The 24,502-nt window shown below is 40.2% G+C and overlaps 1 protein-coding gene and 1 long non-coding RNA gene across 3 annotated transcripts in view; one reads left to right on the top strand and one right to left on the bottom strand.

Annotated features, from left to right (window-relative positions):
• The window catches only part of DHRSX (dehydrogenase/reductase X-linked), a 165,086-nt gene that overhangs the window by 56,326 nt on the left and 84,258 nt on the right, over nt 1–24,502 (bottom strand). For both annotated transcript variants that reach the window (XM_063392439.1, XM_063392440.1), the window contains one exon: nt 4,458–4,559. In XM_063392439.1, the coding sequence (XP_063248509.1) occupies nt 4,458–4,559 (102 nt within the window). The remainder of the gene's footprint in view (nt 1–4,457; nt 4,560–24,502) is intronic.
• Nucleotides 9,431–10,746, top strand: LOC134548652 (uncharacterized). Its single transcript, XR_010079850.1, has 2 exons — nt 9,431–9,683; nt 9,855–10,746. It is a non-coding gene; the product is annotated as an uncharacterized LOC134548652 (long non-coding RNA).

The raw sequence follows: 24,502 nt of genomic DNA, 5'->3' as shown, positions 1-24,502 counted from the left end.
ACAGGATGTTTTCACAGATCCCACTGTGATAATTTCAAACAATTTAACTATTAGTAAATTCAGCTTATAAATACGACCTGTGAGAAGGTAAGTATGTATAGAATTGTTTGTATTTGATACATGCCCTTGTTCCCAGCCCTCAACTTTCACTCTCCTTATGAAAATCTGATCCTGCAAATACTCAAAAGCAAGAATAATTTAATATATGATCAACCAAGAGCATCCATGGAACTATTCAAAGGACTCCTGGCAAAGGATTATGGCTGACCTGCACAGGGCTGGATTTTGTGTGGTAACACAAGGAAATATATATATTTCACATACTCAGCTTTTAATGGGCTCTAGGAACTGAAGAGGTAAGCTTATACAGACTTACTCATTCTATCAAGAGTCTGATAATTTCTCAGATGATCCACAAAATACCGAATATGACCATCTGAATTAGCTAGCAGTTCAGGAATATTGATTTTAAATTGGCTTAGATAGGCTTCAACCTGAAATATATTAACTGTAATCTGTCTGGAATAGGCTAAATATGACATCTCTACGTTGGCATTTCATTGTTAATGAGCTGGATGGTGCATGTTTGGCATCCAGAGGTATTCTGGTGTCACTAAATATCTAGTGATTTTTGTGTTGACTCTGTTGGTTTTAAGATCATTAAGTACTGTAAACAACATACAAGCAAAAACATTAATTACAATGTGGTGAGAAACAATTCTAGCACACAGAAAAAATGACTGCCTTCAAGGTTAGAAAAAAAAATCTCTGGCATGAAACAGTGACTACAGGTCATGGAATTTTACAAAGTGTTTTAGTATCTGCCCCTTTTTCAACCACAAGAAGACAGCAGACTTTCTAATGCATTTTAACAGCAATGCCATTTTTAGGAATGTATTAAATAATTAACACTAGCGTACATGCTGTAATTTGCTAAATGCTTTTCAGCTGCACAAAGACACAGTTCTTTCCAAAACAAAACTAAAAATTAGCACCCAATTGCTAATTAGCAGACTAGAAGACACATTCTTCTGACCTTCTGTCAGATTAAGCTTTCTGCACTGCTTGTGCTGCATCCCTTTCTGTGGCTCACAGTTCAACCATTTAGCTTACTTCTTGTTTTCCACAGAAAATGAATTTGTTTTCCATGTCATAGCATTTTTCTCTTTTTAGCACTAACACATTACATTAAAAAAAGTTTATACAATACTCTATTTGCATTTTTAATATGTTTTGTTTATTTTAAAAACCAAGAGCTGAGTATGCATATTACTGATGCAGAAAGCACAGTAATGGAAAAACAGGCCTTTATTCGTCAGCTGAAATAATGTGTGCATTCAACCAAATTTTTCCTTTTAAATTAGGAATTAGAAAGTTAAATGTACATGCTAAAATAAGCTATAACAGAGAGGAGGTGACTAGTGCACTAATCTCCATTTAGTTGGATACCTAAACCTTCACATGATTATTGTGGGACCTGGATGTTCAGCTCTAGGAGAATACTTTGAAACTCAGGATTTTAGTATTAATTTAATTTCCAACTAAATCCTTGAGGTAGGTAAGGGATAGAGAGCAAGTGAAGAGACATTTTTTTTAAAAATCACCAGTGACCTTAAAATTGCTGAATTTCATAACAATCTTAGGTTGGACATGTAGTATTGATTACTTATTTAGTACAGTAATTCACATGAAATACCTTGTCTTTAATAGTATTTCATAGCTGGCATTCTTGTAAAATAGCTGGCACTTTGATCAAGTCATCTTCAAATGTTTGGCTTTTTGGCAGGTTTACACAAGTCCTCAACAAATATCATCTTCACATACATACAGGATACATATCCGTGGAGATAATATGTGGAAAGGTCACTGACAATATACACACAATTATATAAGTCAATTTAAAAGATTTAGATTTAAGCAATTAAATAATACTAGTATGAAGTGCAGAAATTTCAGTGTAGCAGTGCTTGCATTTTTACATTAATGGTGACAGAAGAGCACAGCCCAGACAATAAAATGGTTGGTCCTATGAAGACAGAAACAAAAACTAGCTTGCTGATTGTTCCAGAAGGTGTGGGACATACACAAAATCTGATTTTCAAAACTTATGGGAATGACAGTGGAACAGGCAACTGTGATGAGTTTTTTGAGAGAGTAGTGCTTCCAGCTCTGCAGTCCATGGGGGACTGAATCATCCTCCTTAGACCATTGAAACAAAAACAACAACAACATACCAAAAAAAAAAAAAAAAAAAAAAAAAAAAAAAAAAAAAAAAAAAAAAAAAAAAAAAGAGAGAGAGAGAGAGAGAGAAAGAGAAAAGGAGGAAAGAGGAAGGGAAGGCAAAAAAGAAAAGCCAACCAGATAGCACAAATGTCAGCACTTGTTTTGATTGTGCTCAGTACTGGTGGTTTTTACATCAGGCCATTTCTCTTCTATTAGGTATGTTCATTTTCATCTTATGTAGCAAGGAAACATTTGGGCTTTCACTATGAAAAAAAAGTTACTAGTGAAAGTGGGCTTTCACTAGTAACAAAATGAAATGCTACACATTATTTACAAAAGTAAATAAAAAGGACTATTAAAAAAAAGTGGGAAAGACCATTCAAAAGTAGAGTCATTGTCAGACAATGGCCTCATTCTATGGGATGTTTTACCTGTGCTTTGGATGTGATTCTGTTAAGACAAAAAAAAATGACTTGGACCATTCTTTTCATTGTAGATTCTAAAAGAATTTTCTCAAACAACAGATTTCTCTTGCCAACAGTATTTGGTGAAAAAGTGTAAGTGAAATCAAAAGGCTTTCTTTCAAGTCACAAATACATAGACTGAAGCAGGCAAATTTTAGTCTCAATCTCCTTTCTTAAAAAAGTTTTGGGCTTACACTCTTTGGTCTTGTAACATACTAGGAACATTAGGAGAACCATTTTCATCCAACTTGGTTTCTTGGATAAGAAGACACATTTAATTTTCGTCCAACCCAATTCAGCAGCAGCTAGGGCAGAAAAAATCCTGTGTTCCAGAGGGCTTCCCAGTTGCTTCAAGCTCATCATTTTTTCCCCCAACTGGCCTCCAAGCCCCTGGTGACAATGCTGGCTTTGGTCATGCTGAAAACTAGTGCAAGGCAGGTGATGTCTGATGAGTACATAGATTTAAAAACTCTTTTCCCCACAAAATGCTGTTTTTTCAAATAGTATTGTTCTCATCTGTGTAACAGTTTTTACTTTGTATGTTTAAAAGTAAATCTGGAAAGACTCTGTAACAAGGCTTAAATATCCACTAATTAACTATAACTGTAACTAGGCTTAAGTATCCACCTCTAATTATTGCATGATTAAAATAATAATGGTAGGAGTTTTTGACTAATCAAAGAAAAATGAACTCTTAACTGAACATTTCACCAATGTTTCATATCAATCAGCAAATAAAAAACACTTGAATTTTTATTACAGTATTGCTTGTGTTACTGAGAGCACTTTCAGGCATCAATGAGTATAACAAACCCATTTATTTGCAGCATGTTTGCTCTCACTAGGATTGAAGTGTGCACAGGAAAACAGAAAATGTTCTCTGGGATGCCTTAATAAAAACATATGTAAATAGTTGGGAAAACAAAAACAGCAGCATATAACAGCAGCACACGTCTAAAAGAAGCCTGAATTTTTGCTGGCAGGTTTTTCCCCTAGTTAAATAGACAGGTGAAAATTCCCCTTTAGGACAGTGCATGCAAAGCATGCATGGTTTCTGGAAGAAAACTATTGTACAGGCTGGCTTCCAAAAATACTGTAACTATAATACAGAATTAGTTAGCAAGTATGTGAATAACAAAAGCTTAAATCCCTAAGAATAATGAGATTCATTTGATAATCGTATGAATGCAAGATAAATATTGGCCTTTTAATTTGTGCTGTGACCATTGAGGATGCAGTTTTATGAACAGCTTTCCAATGGCACTTGGATCTATGCAGGGACTTCTCTAAGGTTGCTGGATAATTTGCCAGATTATATTTCAAGTGGATTAAACCCCCAGCCCAGTTCATCAGCCACCCACAGTAAACAAGGGCTTATACAGGGGAAAAACACAAGGGGAGAGAAAGTAAATAAAGGTGAAAAGACAGATTTTCTACTGGCTTAAAGTACAGCTTCTCTTTCCTTTCTTTTTTTTTCTTAGAGATGCTCAGATTCTTGGATAACTGCATTCTTTTCAGTGCTGGAGAGTTAAAAAATCACAGCAAAGGAACCAGACTTTCAATAACAACATGAGCAGGTGCAGCAGGTCAGGCTGCTCACCTGACAATCCCTCAAAAACATGCAATTAAACTCTAGGAAGACACACCAGTTCATGCAGCCTTATGGTAACCTGCTGTATGGTTCAGAAAATCCATCTGAAATGTGAAGCGATAGACCTCCATTTGTCACATCTTCCCCTGCAGATATGTGCAGAAAAAAGCAGAACTCACCATTATTCACCAGGACATGGAGTGGACAATTCTTTGCTCTAAACTGCCGCACAAATTGCCGTATAGACTTCATGGAAGCCAAATCACAGTATAAAAACTCCACTGGGAGAGAAGAGGAGATAAAAACAGAGTTAAGTCAGTTGCAATGATATAAACACACATAGACATCAACAAGGATTTCTGTAATAAAGTCACTAGTAAAGTAAAAGTTTTAAAAAGAAAAGGGACTTTTCAAATTCATGGGTGAAGCTGGTCTCAGGTTCTGTTTTTTTCTTCTTCCTCCCTTTGTTTCTATTTTTGAACTGTTGATCCTTCACAGAGTGAATATGGGGAAAGTGGCTGTCAGGGGTGAAGAAGGGCATCACATGAAGCAAACATGCACCAGCCCTACTGTTCTTACCACTGTTACCATTTAGGAAGAGGAGGTACAGTGTTGTAGCACTGAGATGATCAGGACATGGCAGCAGGAAATCAAATGGGGAGAGGAGAAGGCACACCAGACACTGCAAGGTTTCCCTGTGTTTCTGATCCAAATAGGCTGCCCTTTGTTTTTTTTCCCAGATTATCTGCTCAGTACCAGTGGTTGTAATAGTTTATAAACAAAGCTTCATTGCAGTGGGAGATGAGCAGCAGCACACCCTGAATACAGCAACTCCATTAATCACTAAAAGCAAAGAGAGCATCATAAGTAATGCTGTAGCTCCTGTGGGCACCCAGGGACATTTGGTGTCCAGGTCACCTAGGAGCAACAACCAGCCACGAAAATTCCATTTAAATGTGGGTAAGAGTCCTGCTGACCCTTGGCTTTGGCAATGGCAGTGTGAATTGAGAGGAACATACCTCACACGAATATTGTGGTGGCATCCTGCCTAGGCTGCTGATGTCAGTCAAAGGGCAGGGTGGCAGGGGCAGGGGCTGGCAATCAGCACCAATGAGATTGCTCAAGAGCAAGGGTGTCAGTGTCTCAAAATATATTTGACACCAGTATGTCTTCATTTCCAAGAAAACGCATATCAAACAAGCATCCTTTTGTCCAAAGCATTACTCAGACATTGACATGTGCTAGAATGCCCCAAAATTAATTCATCAAAACAAAAAATATTATTTAAATCCCCCAGCAGCTTTAAACCCATCAGATCTTAAAATTCTCCTGCTGCAGTTATCCAGCTTTCAACCCCAGGCTCTCACAGCATTGCCTCATCAATTGCCTTGCCTGCATGAAGCTATGACCAGAGTTATGAAGTGAAAAGAAGCAGTGCCCCCTGCCAACAGCAGTAGCTGTCCCCACACAAACAATACAGATTCTTTCCAAGCTCTGCAAAATGGAAAAAGAAAGAAAATTATGACCTTGCCCAACTGTTTCAGCCTTTAAAAAAGTATACACTGCATGCCAGGCTTTTAGCTTGTTTCATGATTAGCTATGTTTTAAGGAAGAAAATATGATGCTCTACAACAGATATTCGTCTCTCCTCTGGTTTCCTACTTCTCACGGTGGGAACCCAAGTCAGCCAACTGCTGTCAACTCCACCCTGCCAAGACACTAGGATTCTGAGGTGGATTTTCTTGAACATCCTCCATAAAGTGAATTTTCCAAAGGAGAGCAAAAGGTGTTTCCATTTGAGAAAGTCAAACAATACTGAGCGACCTTCTAGGCCCATCAGAGAGAAAGGCAAAGGCTGTACAAAGCATCTCCCCTTGTTCACTGTGTCCTTGCAGGGTGAACCCTTAATGCCCTGGTTTGTTTCAATGAGCTCCCAGATTTCCCTGCCTGTGGCAGCCTCTGCAGTGATGCCCAGTCTCCAGGATGGTTTTGGCCACCACATCAAAGGACTGGAGTTTCAGAGGCTCACCGTATTTCCCCCCCCTCTTCTGCCCTCCCTCCTCGTGCCCCCAGGGCTGCTGCCCTTGGCTCCGCAGGAAGGAGCCACCCCGTTCCTTGCACATGGGTTCCCCCATCTCTTCTTATGGAAGAATCAGCCTTTGAAAGAAGGGGAAATTAAAGAGATACAGTTCTTCAAAAAATGCCTTTGTGATAGGAGGATTAAACTATTGCATAAGTAGGCTCCAGTGCAGGCTGTAGTAAGAGATCTTTCCTCTTACTCTCTTCCCTGGACCATCGGTGAAGTTTATCCCGTCCTTACCAAGGCTCTGAGCTATAATGCCTCTTTATACCATGTCAGTACAGTAAGAGATTAGGAAGGCCTGCAGGCACAACAACAAAATAATTAAAAAAAGATATTCACAACTGTTATTTAATTCCTTTCCAAGAGAACAGTTTCTTTCGTTCCCTTAGTATAAGGCTTTAATAATCCTTATATATTTGGAATCTAGGTAGTATTAGTTCTCTGAAATTGTCTTAATGAATGTATACAAAATATTCAGGGGCCTTTTCCATTAAAAACAAACAAAAAAAACAGACAAATGACCAACCAACCAACCAAGAATGCTTATATTCCAGTTACAAGATAGTGTAAATACACTTTTCAAAGTGGCTCTAAAGTAATACCATTTCAACAACACTGTCCCATGAATAGAAGTGGACAATTTCTTGATCTCTCTGCAGACCTTTAGGTGCTCAGCAATTTTCTTTAATTTCTCTGAAGCCCTGCACCTGGAGACGGTAAGGAAATGTAGAAGTTATTAACCTCTGTCAATGAGGAGAGTTGCTCAGGCCATTCCTCCTGTGGCCTAGCTGCTGTATAAAACCACATGAATGGCACTGTAATTGCTCAGATATCCAAAACCTGATCATAATTTATCAAAAATTAGTACAACAATGAGTGCAGTGAAGACCTAGATGAAGCTTTATGCTGACTCTGCTGTTATTCTACTTCATTAGGCAGCTCATCAAGCAAAGAGATTAGGGTAAGCATGATCTGCCTCTTACGAGGCAGTCACACTGCCAGTGGAGGAGTCACTTTCAATACAAAAGTATTTATCGTGGTACAGGAGGCATTAGGCCTTCATTAGCTGTGGTATTTTGTGGCACAGTGAAGGCTCCAACCACTTCTTCATCAGCAGTATGGACTCTGACAACCTTTTTGACTCTATTGCCACTACATATGCAAGAGAAGCAGACCTCTGAGGACATCCACTAAGCTAAATCTTAATCTCTTCCCTTATCTGACCTTGCATTACCAACATGGACAGTGGTTAGATAATGTGTGCCAAGAGAGTGCTTTTTAGCCTGACCAACAGAGTCTCATCCCTCCTGATAATTAACTTTTTGCTGCAGCTGTCTGATCTCCCCTCCCTTAATTTTGCAGTTCTGCACAACAAATGCTGTCCTCCATTGTGACTGTACAGTGCCCAGACTAATGGCACACTAGGCCAAGGCTATCATTACTAAACTTATTTACTTGCTTACTGGGGAAGCACGCCATCATATCCAGTACCTCTAAAGCACCTGCCATCAAAAGGCCGGAACGTGCTTCGGGAAGGGAAACAAACAGACAAATCAATCCCCAGACTTTTCTTTCTGCTCACAGGGCGGAACACCAATGGTCAGAGTGCTTGTTGGTGCTCATTCCTGGCTCTTTGCCAGGGATTTGCTGGCGCAGCACTGCGCTGGCCGAGGCGCCGCTCCCCTCAAGAAACTGTCAAAATGTGGCTCCAAGCCGTGCACTGGCCCAGAGGCAGGGCTCTGAGCAGAAACTCAGTTTCTTCTTCATCCCATGGTGATTTTTCAAATCAGTGTACTGAAGAATTGCAAATTTAGAAGCTAAGAACAATGGTAAGGTTTTTAGAATATTTTGAAGCACACACAAATAAACTTAGCACAACGATTTTTTAAATGCCTTAGCTAATAAAGAACAGTATTTAATAATGAGAGCAAATGACCAGACTGGATTGTGAACTAGGAATGTAACTTGAATTACTTCATGGAAACAAGAATGTCAATGTTTTTCCATATAGGATAGGTATGAGCAAAAAGATGTCCATTAACAGCAAAAAACCTGAAACATGTAAAAATTCTTGTATTTTTACCACAATAGTGGCCTTTCTGCTTTAGAGTTCAATAGTCTAATAAGTTTTCAAAACTACCTAGTGATTTTTCATTTTCTGTATGCTATTAGGTACAAAAATGGAGAGTAGAAGCTCCATACAGAATAAGCTACGTACAGAATATCTGCAGCTAATGCTACTGAAATATTCAAATTTCTAACTCTACCCCATTTTATCTCTTCTTTTCCTGTACTAGTTGCTTTCAGATACTTCTGTAGTGACAGACGTGCCCATATTTCTTTCTTCTACTGGATGTGTCCCATGTTCTTATCTAAATAATTTTTCCAATGAAAGCAAGTACATCCATAATTGTCAGACACTGGCTAAAATTTTCACTCTTAAACATATTTTTCTATTCTTTTATTGTAATTTGATGGCTCAGTTGTCAGAGAGTTATTAGCTTATGAAATACAGAAGGAGCAAAATCTCCCAAAAGACAGCCAGAGTTACTTATGCTATTAACCACATATGAATAGATATGTATATGATGGTGCTACAATTGCTGCTTTCCCTAATTGCTTTCTTTCAAACATGTATCTGCCTGGTGCAGCAACTTTTCAGCCTCAGGGAAGTCAGCACAGTGTTTTCTGTCTGCGCCTCACAAGGCCCCATAGAGACCCCACAAAGCCACACTGCCTACCACGTGTGACACCACTGAGCACATGTACTGTGCAGTACCTGCTCTTGCATTTTACACCCCCTGCTAGATGGGTCATGGTAACTAAAATGAGAGAGCCTGAATGACTGGTCTCTGGTAGCTCCCTGAGAGCTTTCTGGAACCCTGAGCCCCACAGAATCCAGGAGGAGGCCCAGCATTAGGAGGGCCTGACACAGCCCTTGAGTGCTCACACTCCCCTGAGCTTCCCCTTCAGGGCCAACTTCCCCATTTCTGTCCACCTGCTTCTTCACACAATTATCACACATTTCTTCACATCCAGAGCTCTCCTCCTTGTTTTCCACATGTCGTGGTTTGAAGGGAAGTGAGTTTTTTTGGAAGTAGTGGTCAAACCAATTAGTCTTTAGATCTGAATATTGGCACCTTTGTTGGCCACTAAGAGGTGGACACGCCTCTGAGGACACGAGGGGTTAAAAGCCGGATTTCCCAGCAGGACTCCTTCTTTCCTGCTCTGCTTTCGGAGAGGGAGCGTCTTCTCCTCTCCCCTGTCCGGGCCTGGCTAGGCCGGGTGGGGGAGGGGAGCAAGGTGGGCCTGGCTTAGCAAGGTGGGCCTCGGGGTGGGGAACAGAGGGAGCTGGAGTGGAGCTGGTCCAGCTTCCATCTAGAATGGAGGGGTGGAGGGAGAACTTTGGAGGTGCCTTCCGTCCCCCTCCCTGTCCCATCCCGTTCCCCCCCCCTTTCCCCCCTCCGGTCCCGTCTCTCTCCTCCCCCCACAGAGAGAAGGTGCCGAGCTGGAGCTGCTTGTGAGAGCTGCAGTGTCTGCGATCGCCTGTGCCTGACCTTGGTGGTGGGAGATAAAGCTTTTAACTCTTTCTAAGGCAGAAGAGAGTTACCCCTGGACGCTGAATTCTCATAGTTGGTGGTTTTAGAAGAGAGAGGACAGCCTGGGACCGAGAGGGTAATGTGAGATGGAAAGAAGCCCCTTCGATTGCCGGAATGAAGAGGAGTGGCTTATGAGGCTGGACTTTTCTTGCATAATGATAGCCATAGACGGACCCTGGACCCTCCTGACTATAAATAAGACTGTGTTTGGGTGGATGTTTTTGGCTCAAACCCAGAGACGTTCTGGCCTGCTTCTTGGAGCCCCCGGCCCCAGGGGTAAATGGGGGGGAACCTGAGTCCCGAAATGAGAAGATGGCTGGTTTTTGGTACTTGGCCAAAACATCCTTAAAAAGAGCCCTGTTGCAGTGCAGGTCCATGGACGGCAGTGAGAGTGCCGGACATGGAAAGGAGGGTGTCACCCTGGCAGACCCTTCCAGGCAGTGCCATGGGTGACGTGGGAACGCGGGATGGTGGACCTGTGTTTCCTGTGGGGAGGGGTCTGTGGTGCGAGAGAGACTCCTCTCGTCCTGGATGGAATGTGGATTGTCTGAATTTTAAAGGATGATGATTTGGATTAGGAACCCAGGGTTGTGGAGGGATTAAGCAAGTAGATGAAGGTAATGTGCTGGAGACAACTGAGTGAGCATGTATGGAATGGAAATTGGGGGGGAGGAGAAGCAGTGTTTTGGGAGGTTTTTTCTTCTGCTTTTGGGTGGTTGGGTTTTTCTTTCCTTTTCTATTGTCCATTGTTATGTAATATAATAAATTGTCTGTCTGTTTCAAGAAGTAGGCCTGCTCTGCTCTGTTCTTGACCACATCTCACAGGAGTTCATTAGGTAAAATATACCCTCATGGGTGCATTGGCATTTTGTCAAATGTCAACCCATGACACCACACCAGCACGGTTGACTGTGACTGCACATTTCCTCTGTGTCTGTATCACAGGGCATAAAAAGCATGAAATGGGAATTTCAGTCTGGTATGGAAGGAAAATTCAGAAGCAAAAAAGAATGGACAGATATTTCAGTGAATGATCAAAGACTCTAACTTCTAAGATGTTTACTGATCATCTGTACAGAAGAAAATGCAATGTTTTGATTCCCTCAAATACTACACCACTTAGGCTTGGTTTAGATCAGACTAAGATGAGATAAGGCTACCTACCAACTTCCCTGTCTCTCTTAAAATACCAACACCAACTCCCACTTTTTTGGCATTCAGCTCTAACTCACCATGTTGAAATTTTTATGGGCAGTTACAGCTCTGCTTAAGCAGAACTCATAAGTCAAAGTCTACTCGTTTTTAGTACTTATGCCACAGCAGTTTTTCATTATGCTTTCAATGTCTTTGTGTTAAAAACACATGCAGAAGATACATTCTAAGGAAAGCTGCAATCTGCCCAGAACTGCAGGCAGCTGAGGACTACAGAAAGGATTGCTTTGCCTGTTCTTACTTGCCACCCTCTATCCAGTGTCTGAAGATAGCTGAAGGAAGAGTTACTTTTTCAGCAAGGAACAAGGAATGCTCCCTAAACGAGATAATAAAAAATGGTGTTCAGTAGTCTGGTATTCATGTTCAAAAAAGCATCTCACAGGTACATTGCATTCTGACTTCTGTATCTCCATGGTTGGTTGTACTTTGGCATCTGCACAGCAGCAAGAAGAAATGCTCTTCTGCTCATAAACAACTGAGCATGATTCTGAGAATCTGGACAGTGCCACAGAGGTGTTCGTCAGAAAGGACCCTGAATGAGTCAAAACTCTACCATCTGCTAGATGCTGCACTGCAGAGCTAGGAAAACTCTGTCAGCAAGGTGGCAGGTGAAAATGAAGTGGAGCAAATCTCAGGAAAGAAAGAGCATGAGCTGTGAGGAGACATAAAGCAGTACTGACTGGAGTCTACTTGCCTTTTTTCATCACATTGTCCTTGCTGTGAGTGGAAAATGCAAAAGCGGTCCTACACTGCTAAAACAAACTTGTGGTTTATCATTCTGCCAGCTGGGTATGTGCAGCAGCACACAAAATCCCCATCTACAAAACATAACTCCCAATAACAGAATTTTCCTACACTGTCTGGGACTCACACAAGGGCTGTGATGCAAGTTCTGCTCAGACATGCATGGTGACAGAACACTGCGTGCTATTCAGGATCATAAAATGCTTACTTTAAAAGGACTTCTCAGTAAACAAAACCAAACAAAATCCTTCAGGTAAATAAGGCATGTACCAACCAGCTGCATATTGAGCACAATGAGAGGCAGCCAACAAAAATGCAGCAAGCACAGTGTCTCCTGATTATGCCACTCTCCTGCCTTCATGCACTTGATGACCTCTCTGGCCTCTACACCACGAGCACTATATAATCCCCTCCATTCTGTATTAGCAGCCAAGATTCACAGGGGTAAAACATTAACTGATTAACACACAGAAAATCCTAGTATGTGCAATCCTATCCATGACACTGATCAACACTTAATTCCAGTTGTGGTTATGGTGACAATTTGCAGAATTTTGCCTCCTAGTCCGACAAATTATTATAAACATGTGACCTTGGGCCATTGCCTGCTGGGTATTTTATACTTTCTCCCCATACTGTTCTCTGTCTTTTATTAGCCTGAATAATTTTGTGGCCCTATATCAGACCACTGATCTTTCACAGATTATTAACAGAAATAATAAAGCAAGGGTAACTTTAGAGCAGACTTACTGTTCAAGCTGATGTTTGTGATATACCACTGAAGAAGAAGACAAATGGAAGACATCCATCTGGCAAAGTGTGTGAGTGCAATGGCACAGATCAAAATAGTGAGCATATTTAAAGATGTACTGTTTGAGTATTTTTTATGTTAAAAGATACACTCACAATTTAAGGCACCCTGGTTTGTCTACAGCCTTTCAGCAGACAAGCAAGAGTACCTAAATTCAGCTGCTTCTTCTTCGAGTCATCCATTCAAGCACCTCTAACTTTAAAGGCAATATAAAGAGATAAACTTCCTGTGCCTAATGTCAGCCTTTGTAAACAGCCTCTGTGTGTCATCCTCTGGCCAGTCCAGGGAAACAAGACCTCTGCATCAGTGTTAACAACATAAAGAGAAATCACATAACACAAGTATTAGAAATTCATGCGTGTTTTGTTTTGTTTTTTGTGAAAGTGTGAACTTTTTCTGCTCAAAGAGCTACTATAAAATAAAGGCACATTGTGGTGCCATTTCTTAACCATAGAGATTCACCCCTTGTACTAAGAGAAATAGGGGGAAACATTTTCAGCTAGGAGCTGTATTCTTTCTCAGAGGTGGAAGAGTAAAATATAAAAAGGAATTCACTTTCAGAAACTTAACAGTCTGCCTTTGCTACTTCCAGCTTCCCCAAGAGAAGTGTGTATGCTAGTAAAGTGTTCCTTTATGTCCTTTACTTGTTACATTCAAGAAACACTCCAGTAGCTCTTGTGTACTGCTTAATCAAAATGGACAACATTTAAGGAAAATAACAATGTTCCAGTTCCATCACTACCAGCAGCTCCCCTTACTGCTAAAATGTCAGCTCATCACAGGAGAGACCCCTGATCAGCTTCACAAAGCACCTTGCCAGAGTATGGGGACCTAACAGCAGTGCAAAAGGGAGGGAGATCATCTAAAGCAACACAAATGCCCAAGTGTGACTCTACTGGTGGCAGCACCAGGTGGGATGTAATTCAGATGTGTTATCGTTTTAGCACAATTCATACAGGCATGGCATGCTCTGGGTTTTCCAAACATGTAAGCAGCATTTTGCTGTATATTATCTGACATTTTCTGTTCAGTGGGGCCAGAGTTTTAAAAGAAATAAGCTCCCATCAGCCTGTGAGAAAAGTACCCTTGGGAAGTGATGGCAGCAATGGGATCTGCAACCAGCTTGCAGGGGAAGAAAGGTTATCTCATCTTCCTGTGAGTAAAATTTCCTCCAGATTATTCACTGGGGAGGCTTAGCTTTTTTTAGAATAGCAAATATACAATAATAGATGCATATAAAATACATGTGCTTCCTCCTCATGAGTTCAGGTGCTCATCACCCATGTTTCTAACTGTAGAGAGACAAAGTCCTCTGATATCCTCCCCTGTTGCTATGGGAAGACTTTGTTTTCACCTCTCTGAAGAACTGTTTTGGGAACCCCTTCTGTCACCATTTTGACTACCTATGGGTGTGCCTCACATAAGTTGAAGGGAAATATGACTTTGACTCTTCATAGGACCATTTAGAGTTGGGAAGAAATGGTGGCAAAATGCCAGGGCCACATTTATTTCAATCTGAGCTTGATATTCAGAAAAAAAAAAGCGTCACAATGAAAATGCTTCTCATATCTGTTTCTGAGGATTGAGGAAGGCAGACTTCCTCCTGTTAACAGCTAGACATACTTTCTTCCCTCTAGAACAATCAAAACCAAAAGGACAGGGCCAGGTAAAATTCCTCTGCTTCACAGGGACAGAAGAACTCACAATGAGCTTCTGAAGATTCATCATTTATGGACAGAAGAGAAGATGGTATTCTAAAATACCTTCTTTATTCTTATTACCCTAATTGCAGGGGGATTGGACTGCATGATCTTCAAGAGTCCCTTCCAACCCAAAATATTCTATGATTCTGAATATTTTAGGTGTATTATCCTCTTGCTCCCCAGTGAACAGATTTTTGTATCAAATTTCACTGCTGTATTTTGTGAATTGTAGATATGTTGGGGGTTTGTATTCTTTTTTTTTTCTTCTCAGGTGACATTTACTCCTTGGAATGGCTTAACTCTACACTGTGACTTCTATCTCATTTAAAACCTAAAAATATATGACACATATGCAATGCACACAACACAGTGTCCTCTACTGACACTCTCTGTCAGGACTGAAACTCAGGTGAAGAGCTTTTTGGATGTAATACAGAGTCAAGCTGTTAATGAAGATAAAAGTCAGCAAGGTTTATACAAGATGACAAAAGGAGAATGTACTTCAGAGTAAGCTCTGTTTCCAGTTTCTCAGCTCTGGATTTGCACATTCCCAATGCATCTTGGGTTGCATAGCTTCAAAGTTAAATTATCAAATCACTTGTATGATTTGATGATCAAGGACACATACAAGCATATGAAAGAGAGATGGCAAAAAAAAAAGGGCTGGAGACCTTTTGCTGGTAGTCTTCTCCTTTGGAATATTTTATTAGATGAGTATCCTGACTAAAACAAGCACCAGCACTCATCTTGAGCTGTTTCTGTCTCAACTTGCAGATTTTTTTTTTCTATATGAACGGCTTACTTTTCACAAGAAATTTAAATGTATTTATTTATTCAAAATGTTTTCTCTAAGGTAGCCAAAGCCTACCAAATTCAATTCAGTTTCAAATTAGATACCTTGCTTGTACCTGTACACCCCTAAATCTTGCTTCCCTCTGCCTCCGTAATTTATTTAACTTTTAGTGTGAAAGAAGCCCTCACATTCCCACTGCATACATTTTGGAGGAAGAATCAACATGAGCTTCAGTGAAAAACAGGCTGTTCAGAAAATGAGGGGTTTGTTAAAACAGGGCCTTAGTTACAGACACTCATAGAGCCATAATGTTTGTAGAACTGACTTTTTGTTTTAGTTGCTACAATAACAAACCTCCAAATCCAATAAGTCTGCTTTTGGACTGAAATGGCTTAGTGCTGATGATACTCCAGTTCCCACAGTAGCCCAGGACTGAGCTGGGCCACTTGGTCATTGTTGGTGCAGGTCTGGCTTCTGTCGTGGAAGTAATTGACAAGAGATATGAACTGACTTGTAACCTTCAGTCTCGTAATTTTTACCTGTCATTCTAGATTTAAGTATCAAATGTTTCAGTCAAAATTCAGAATGCAACCAGCATGTCCTAGTCTTTCATGCAGGAGTTTCTTTCTATAAACCAATATCAAGTATGTACTTGGAGATGTGAAATAAATCACTTCTGGTAGGACGTTTGTTAGTCTCTCTAGATAGTTCATAGATAATAGCAAATTTTGATTCCTGGCCAGACTTTAATAACAGAGAATCATAATGTGATGGCAAAACAGATCTCCCATTGGCTACATTTCCTGAAAAGAAGATACATTTTTTGAGAACATTTGCTTACCTTTTCAAAACCACAAAAATAAAAGCCTCTGGTGTGAGGAAGCTTGTTTGTAATAAGCTTTGGTATTACCACAAAAACACCTCAGCAAATATTCTGCTTCTGTGAGGTAAGACAGAGAGGCTGATAATGTCTCTGCTTTGTAGTACTTCAAGGATAGAAACCTTGCAGAGTCAAAGAAAATTTAAAAAAAGGGAATAATATTTCCAAGCTTCAGGCTAGAACAACTTTGAGTTGTCCAAAATACAACACCTAGACATGAGAACTATCCATAAAACATACTTCGACAAAGACTACCTTCCTCTTCCCCAGAGGATTTCTGCTTTTCCTTCTCATGTCAATCCTAGTGCTAATGAGGCAGGCTTGAGGGGCTCTCAGTTCCAGCTCCAATCCACTTTTTTTTCTTTTTTTTTTTTCTCTTTATTTGGAGATACTCTTTACATGGATAATCAAGTCACAGCTTGCCTGTGGCAGCAGAGGTAGCACATGTGGCAGAGGAGGCAACAGGAGCAGGTAGCAGGGGTGGAGGGGCTGCAAAAAGCCAGGGCTACCCCTTCAGATTCAGGGCCAGGATACTCACAGCTCACCTGGTTTCACCCAGTGGTGTGGCTGCTCTCCCCTCACATCCTTGCCCCACTTCATTCCACCCACACAGGACTGCTGGTGCAGCTGCTTCTCCTGGTTCATGCCAACCCATTCCTGGGAGCTTACCTGGGTTATGGTAAGGGAATATCAATGCCCTTGCACAGAAATGGTGTTGTCCTTTCTCACTCCTCCAAGAATCAAGATACACAGGCTTACTTTTTCCTTTTCTTCAGATCTGACACAAGACAGTTTCTCTTTCATGCTTAAGCAAGTTTAGGTCTGTAGAGGGCTTCTAAGATATGATTCATCTGACCTGTTTCACAAATCTAGTTTAAGATGTGATGAATCATGTCTTACAACTATTTATTCCTCTCTACAGACTGCAAAAGGAGCTTGGGGACACTGACTCAGATTAAAGTCTCTGCATTATGAACTTTTAAAAGTTAGGTGACTTGAATCCTAGTGTTCCATTTCAACTACTAATGAACAAACAGAAAAGATGTGAAAAAATCAGAGAAACAGGGATGTGTGTGGATGACTCAGTGTTATTCACCGTACTCAAGATTCGGAAAAAAAAAAGAGAGTGAGAACTTCCAGAAGAATCTTGCCAAAGGCTCATAGATAGCTGTAAAAAAGAAAATTTGCGTTGGAAAAAGATAAGAAGTCTTTCAGGGACTGTTTAAATTCTTCCCTTATTGTGAATGCATTTGAAATAACTGTGACTTCTCAACAGAAAATTTGAGATACTGTTGCATGCTCTAATTGACAAACACATCCTGAGAGTCAAAGATGGTAAAGAGAATTGTAGTGGCTGGTTTTGGTGAAATTGTGTATATATATGCATGAAACTGAGACTGAGCTTAAGCAAACTGCAAGACAACATAATTTTTACAGTAATGACACTATGGCTATGCATCCCAGGTGAGAACTGGCAGCTTTGCTGCTACTCTATAAATCACACACCTCTCACAGCTGCTAATCTGCTGCAGAGATCTTTCAGGTTAGCAAAGTGACAGGAAAAAGAAGTGCAGAAGAATAAAATGCTAAGAATAGAACCAGTCTCTTGATTGCTGCTTCACAGGCTGCCCTGTACCCTGGGTCCCACCTTCTGTCTCTTTTCACTTCTATACAAAGTATTTCTTATTATTTTTAGGATATAAAAAAGGCTTCGGGGTTGTGTTTTGTTTTGTTTTTTTTTTTTCTTTGCGATGGATTCATCTTTAGGAAACTTTCGATCTCTCCCCTCACCTCACCCTGTTTTGTTGTTTTGTCATTCTTCTCATCTCACCTCCTTTGCTGGTCGTCCAGAACTTTTAACATGATCACTCTAATGTGGTGTTCCTAGTCAGTGATGGGGCTTTAAAGCAATTATCTTTTATAGCACTTCACTGCTAATGCTGACCTGGAATTTCAGGCAGTGTCAGCCAGAGTCACTGAGCAAGGAGCCATAGGGTTCTTCTCCTCCATCTCAATATTCAGTGCTTCTGGTATTTTCATTCTTCTTGAAGGCAAACTGATTTTTGGACATCTGTATAATTCTTGCTGTCAGGAATATGCAGCCTGTGTATTCAGTATTGGCTCATGCTGATAAGTATTTTCATTAGACATTTTGTGAAAATTCTTCTTTTCCTTAGAGAAATATAACCCTGGGAAGGCTGTGTAACAGCTCAAAAAAGTATATTCAGGAACTATTTAGGAAAAAAAGAGTTACTTTTAACCACCCATAGCCCCTTTCAGGAAAAACAAAGCAAACTATCTTTTCTAAAGGTGCATTTTGGGGGAGGTACCAGGTGAACAAAAAGGGGATATTTAAGCCTTTCCTCTACTCAAAAATTCACCTTGTGCATGATAGTCTTTTTCCACTGCCCTTTACACCAGCTTTAGGGAAAGAACTACCTGTACAGGTAAGCCTTCATGTTCCCTTTCAGTCTCTGGACTTTACGGAGATACTTCTGATTTTTAAAAGAAGGTGGTGAGATTGTTCTCCAGATCTGAATTTCTCACCTTCAGAAGGCACATGAGGCATGGATCAATGTGTCAGTCGTACTACAGTGAAGGCAGCCAAGCTTGCTGAATTAGTGAAAAGAGATGTACAGCACAGTTAAATACATAAGAAGTGCATGAATCTATTTCTATCCACACTTGTTCTCTCTTTAGCAGGGAGGAGATCAGCATCAGAATCGTCTGTCTTTTAGAAGGCAAAAGTCACAGCACTGTTTTTTCCTTTGGTGCACACCCTTCAGGGAAAAGCCCTTAAGAGAGGTGAGGGAGAAAATGGATTCTCATTAGTCTGCTTACTCCCCAGTATAACTCAATACATTTAAAATGTATTTTCCCCCATTCTCTAACCTAAGACAAATAAACACAGAAAAAGCAAATCTCTTTTAAATTTTGCATCCTCTGCAGGGAATTAATAATGTATGAAATTATTCTTCCTACGCTTTCTGATGTATTATTGGCATATACTTAATGAAAAAGCTTGAAATTCTCCTCACCATAGCCTGCTATTTTTAATTCAGTGAAAACTGTGATCCTGACACTGTGAAGAAGGGAATTAGAGATCTGCACCTGGCAGGATACTGGATCTGAGAACATAAAGGTTTTGGATTTCTGCATATTGATAAACTAGCATTTTTGAGGAAGATAACCCCACATATTGGGAAAAAAAAAGATAACAACTTTTATTCATTTGAGCTTCAGAGTCTAGCAGACAACCTTTAACAGCAGGTCTGGATCTGAATGGTACTGTTTGAATACATTTTGAATTGCTGCAGAGCTCCTGATTAATAGTGCTGCAAGATCAAAAGTCTGTGATGCAAAGTTTTAGTGTTGCAAGTCATAACATATAAAACCCACACTGCCTGCTTTTAGCAGATTCTCACCCACCAAAGTGCCTCCATAAGCCTGTATTCATGGTTCAGCTTTACATCTGTAAAAGGCTGTGTGGAGCATTGTACAACCCACCCTGGTTCTAGGAAGGGTGGTGGGTCTCCTTCCTGCCCTCCCCCTCCTACCAGGAAAGGGCAGGGCAGGTGAGCTGATGCCCACCTGGGAAAACATGTCAGCTCTGCCAGGGAAAAATGGGAGTGGGGCTGCTGTGGGACTTGGAGCAACCACCCAGCCCTGGTGTCACTTGTGCCTCCTCTGGTTACTTCATAGGAGTGACACAGATTCCCTCAGCTGCTATTTTGGGGGCCAAAGTAAATTTGGTTAGCCATGTATAAGGCTCTGAAACAGCACATTTCTAATAGGTAGGTAGAGTGCTAATTTAATGGTAAATTATATATTTGGGTTAGCAGCTTGGCTGCTTTGTTGTTTGGTTCTTTCAGACAACTTGGATGCCGGCCATCAGCTCTCTGTGATTTATCTCTGTTTAATTTTTTCCACTTTTTCAGACCTTTGGCTGTTGGTAATTCAATTTCTGGCAACTGTAGACCTTCACTCCCTATTGTAAGTTACACCCCAAGGCAGACATACTGCCATCTGCACTGCAATGGTGGTGGTAGCTAGTGCATGCAGAGAGGCAAGTGTCCAGATGCCACTTGGGCTCTGAAACAGCTTTAATATACAAATGACTGTTTGGATTACAGATATTGTCTAAATCCAAACATGAGCCCCTCAAAAATATTAGGGTACTCTCCCAAGGGATCTCTCCACTCTGTAATCCACTTTCACATTTTGCTTGTCCCAACGCTTTCATGGATGAGAAAAACTAAGTATTTTCCTTTGCTCAGCCTCTAAAATCATCAAAGGAGGAACTAATCCTCATCCAGTCATCCTTCATACACACTCACTTCACTTCCCACATCTTCCCTGATCCTTTCCTCCCAATCTCTATGCTCTCCAGAAAAAAAAATCTTCTTTTGGGAGGTTTGTGCTTACACCAAAACATCAGCTGCTGCTTTCTTGAGAAATATATTTTGTTTTCAGCTACTGGCAGCAGCTCTCTACAGGTGGCAGGCATGGAGTAGTGCCACAAGGTGCTGCTGCACTTATGCAGGTAGACATCATCCCCTGTCCAGCAAGCCTGAAAATGATACCAGTCTTGGTCTTAATTAAAGTGCAATGATTATATTATAGGCATAAATTACCTCAAAATCTTTCTAAAAAGCTCAAAAATACATCACCTACTGTGAGGTGGGAAGACAATTCAGGAATGCCCAGATCAGCACCTGTATATCTCACCTTTCTGACCTCCTGCAGGACACAGGGCCTGACCCCACACACACTCAGTCCTGAGTCAAACATATAATTTCTCAATGAGCTGTGGCACAGCTTGATGAGCTACTAGCAAGAACAAGGATGCTGCTACTTCTCCAGGAGCTGGTTATCCTAAAACGTAGTAAGCTATGGTTACATCTTCCTGTCCTCTGATGAGAAAGGGGGACTACAGTGGTTATCCTGCACGATAACCAAGGGGGTGGAGAGTTGCTCACGGCACCACTGGAGAATTCCTTTGTTTCTTTTTATGTCTCCTTGGATAAATACTTAAATGTATGAACTGCAGGTTTATTGGCACCTCCTAAGCAGGGATCCACCTGATATTATCCAGGCAGTGTTTCAGCTGTCTCTACCTAAAAGCTTCAGTATCTGTCTGATAATGTAACTTTAAACTTTCTGGACTTCACAGTGAGAATGTGAACATTTCATTTGCTCCTTGTTGATAGGCACAGCTATCTATAATCCACATGCAAACAGCCTGTGTGGGCGACAGCCCACCATACTCAACCTTCATTTTTGTTTTTGGGCTACCTTCCCAAAGAGAATAGGTGAAGTGGAAAGATGTCAGGCTCTTTAACACCCATCCTCTGATAAACTGTTCTGAAAGGCATGACAAAAAAGGTAAATCGATCCTGAGTGTTTCCTATTTAAAAAAAAAAAGCTCCATTCTTATTCTTTAGACATCTTTGCTGTTGGCTCAGAAAAGTTAATGAAAAAGGAAGGGAAGCCCAAGCCAGAGAGAACAGAGAACAATTTAAAGGCACTTGGGGAACATGGAATTAAATTCTGCTGGAGGGCAATATTCACTTTCCACATAATTTTGTTTTTGTGAAATAAAAGACTTGTTACAGCTTGGCAGTGCTTTTTAAGAGATCTAAATTTCTAACAGAAAACAAACCCTCTAAGATGCTTGACTTGCATTGTTCCAAATTATTACATTCTTTAGCTCTAGTCAAGATGGTTTTGATATTTTAATATCTGCTGTATTAACATAAGCAAAAGTTGCATTGTGTCTGCATAAGATGGGACTCAAAGCAATGATTTTATACTCCTTTGATGTAGTTTTCAAACCAGTTACATGGTTTTCAAACATGTATCAAAAAACCTGTGAAAGTAATTTGTACCTCAGCAAAGATTTTCAAAAAATGAGGAAATTAGGAAAAAAAGTTTTAAAAAGATACTTTACTCAATATCACTCTATTTACAGAAGCAGCAGCTAAAGCACCAAATTTATCACTTCGGTATTTTAAGAAGACTTTCAAACATTCAGAAAGTGAAGCACAGACTGCAGAGCATTAAAAGACATGGCTCTACAAAAGACACCAGTCATGAAAAACCTCAACCTAAGTATTCAGGTGAGCCAGCAAAGATTAACGTGCAATATGGTTTATACACTTGAAACATCACAAGATTAGAAGAACCATAGAAAGAGGTGAGATTGTTTTCTACAAACAGCGAGGATCCTGTAGGGCCTTGCTGCAGTTCCAGTTTAGTGGGATCCCTTTGAAGCCGAAGGATAAGCTATCCTGTGCGAGAACATCAAAGCAGTCAAATAATGACACACTGGTGTGGCAAATGCCATGGCTTTCCCTTATCTGTTCACAGCTCTGCATTTCTGCAGGGCAATGTGGAGAGCATACCAATGTGCACAGGGATGGCCCGACAGATATGAACGCTCCTCCATGATGGTAACAGATGGTACAATTATCAGATTCACAACAAAGCACGGAGCTGAAAAATTACCAATTCAGCGTTCATATCACATTACCCAACCTACCTGAAAAGAATGCAGTGGGAAAAGCTGTTATGAAATTTGAAAAAGCTTAAAAAAAATCATCAGACTATGCAAAAGACAAGTTCCTAACCTATGAGCCGTTTCCTGGCCACTTATCACATTTATTCCAGCAGTCTGTGTCCTCGAGCTGTTAAAATGTGACATTAGCGGGAAAAGGTATTCGGTGCTATCTGAATGTTTGAGAGCTACTTGAATCCAAGATTTCAAACAGCTTTGTAAGCAAAAGTGACAGTGTTTATCAGAAAGGATAAAATATAGGAAAATAATTATATACACTTGTAGTTAATTATTTCACTATTGAAATGCAAAAATCGATCTGTGAAAAATAATTGTTAAGAGCTCTTAAGAGTGAAAATACAATGGCAATATTCTAAATTAATTTAACAGTTGAATTACTTTAATTAGTGATAAATTGTTTATTGCAAGTTTCTTTAATCACCTTCTATTTACACATGGGAGCCCAATCTTGGTTGAGTTATAGAAATCGCTGTAATAATAAACAATGCAAGATATTATCTAATCCTTATGGGTTTGTGTTTGTTTGTGGAAAAGACAGCAAAAGGATTGGAAGACTTATTTTTATTTTATTTTATTAAGTTATGTGCAAGCCACCTATTTGAATTTAAAGTTAGGGAGCATGGAATGAGCAGACCTTTTCAAATCATGGCCATATCTACATATGTCCTATGTCATATCCCATCAAAAACACATCAACTTCTACTTGAAATACATCTTGTCTTGCAGCATTATGAGATGCCTAAGTCATAATTTCACTTATCCTGCTGATGGGAAAAGGGCTTCTAACCTAACCTTCATGGCTAGTTTACACCTCATTGGTTTTGTAAATTGCCTTTTACTATGAATGTGCTTCTGCTGGTTTCATTTGTCCTAGTGACATATCCATGAGCAGTAAGAGCATCTTCTCTCACATTTAATTATGTCTGGACAAAACCAGGCAAGTTCACTTAGTCCTTTCCCGTTAGAAAAGGCTCTTTACCTCAGAAAAACATGAAAACAAACTGTTTTCCTCCATTTCAGTTTGAGTTCACTTTACTGAACTTGAAGAACAGGACAGTACTTTGTATTTTAGATGGAATGCAATGTAAGTTGACTATTTCCTAATTTCCTTTGGGTATACACCACCAAATAAATAAATCTTAGGATCATTTGTCTTCTCCACAGGTACATGAAAGCCTAAACTGCCACAGACATGGCTTCTCTTTGTCACCTTTAGTCATCCTCATGACACTGAACACACAGACATCCTCCTTTTACTCAGCTATTTTTAACAGATGAGCTTTGAGTTTACAGCTAAAATCTTACTTTATGTTACAGCTCCGGGAAGACTTGTGATACCAGACAGACAAAAAATCATCTCGGTATTAATATATTGCAGCTTATTAGCACAGCATACTTCTGCTGAATTTCATTGCACCATACAGAGCTTCATTTGAGATGATTAAAATTTAATACCAAGACATTCAAGTAAGCTATGCTGGAAAATCTGCCATTAAAATTCGTTTAAGTTTCATCACACCAATCCATGGAAAAATCAACTATGACAGGCGCAGGAAAGTTCACATTTAAATAATGCTCTTTATACCCATACAGAGCACATAGAAAAAGTCAGCACCAAATATCAAAGTAACTTTTTAACATGCTGCTTCTTCTTTGCTTGCTCTTTGGGGGTGTATGGGAAGCAAAATGGGAGAGCAGAACAGAGGACAGTGCTTCAAGGTAAAGGTTTCTGATCTCTTTGAATGCAAAAACAGCAGCTAAAACATGCCCAGAATGCAAACGAAAATGAAGTCTGTTTCCACAACATATAATAAGCTATAGT

The sequence above is a fragment of the Prinia subflava genome, chromosome 3, assembly GCF_021018805.1.
Source record: "Prinia subflava isolate CZ2003 ecotype Zambia chromosome 3, Cam_Psub_1.2, whole genome shotgun sequence".
NCBI classification, from domain to species: Eukaryota; Metazoa; Chordata; class Aves; order Passeriformes; family Cisticolidae; genus Prinia; species Prinia subflava.
Note: the sequence above shows the minus strand (reverse complement) of the source record. Positions and strands in the feature narration are given on the sequence as shown.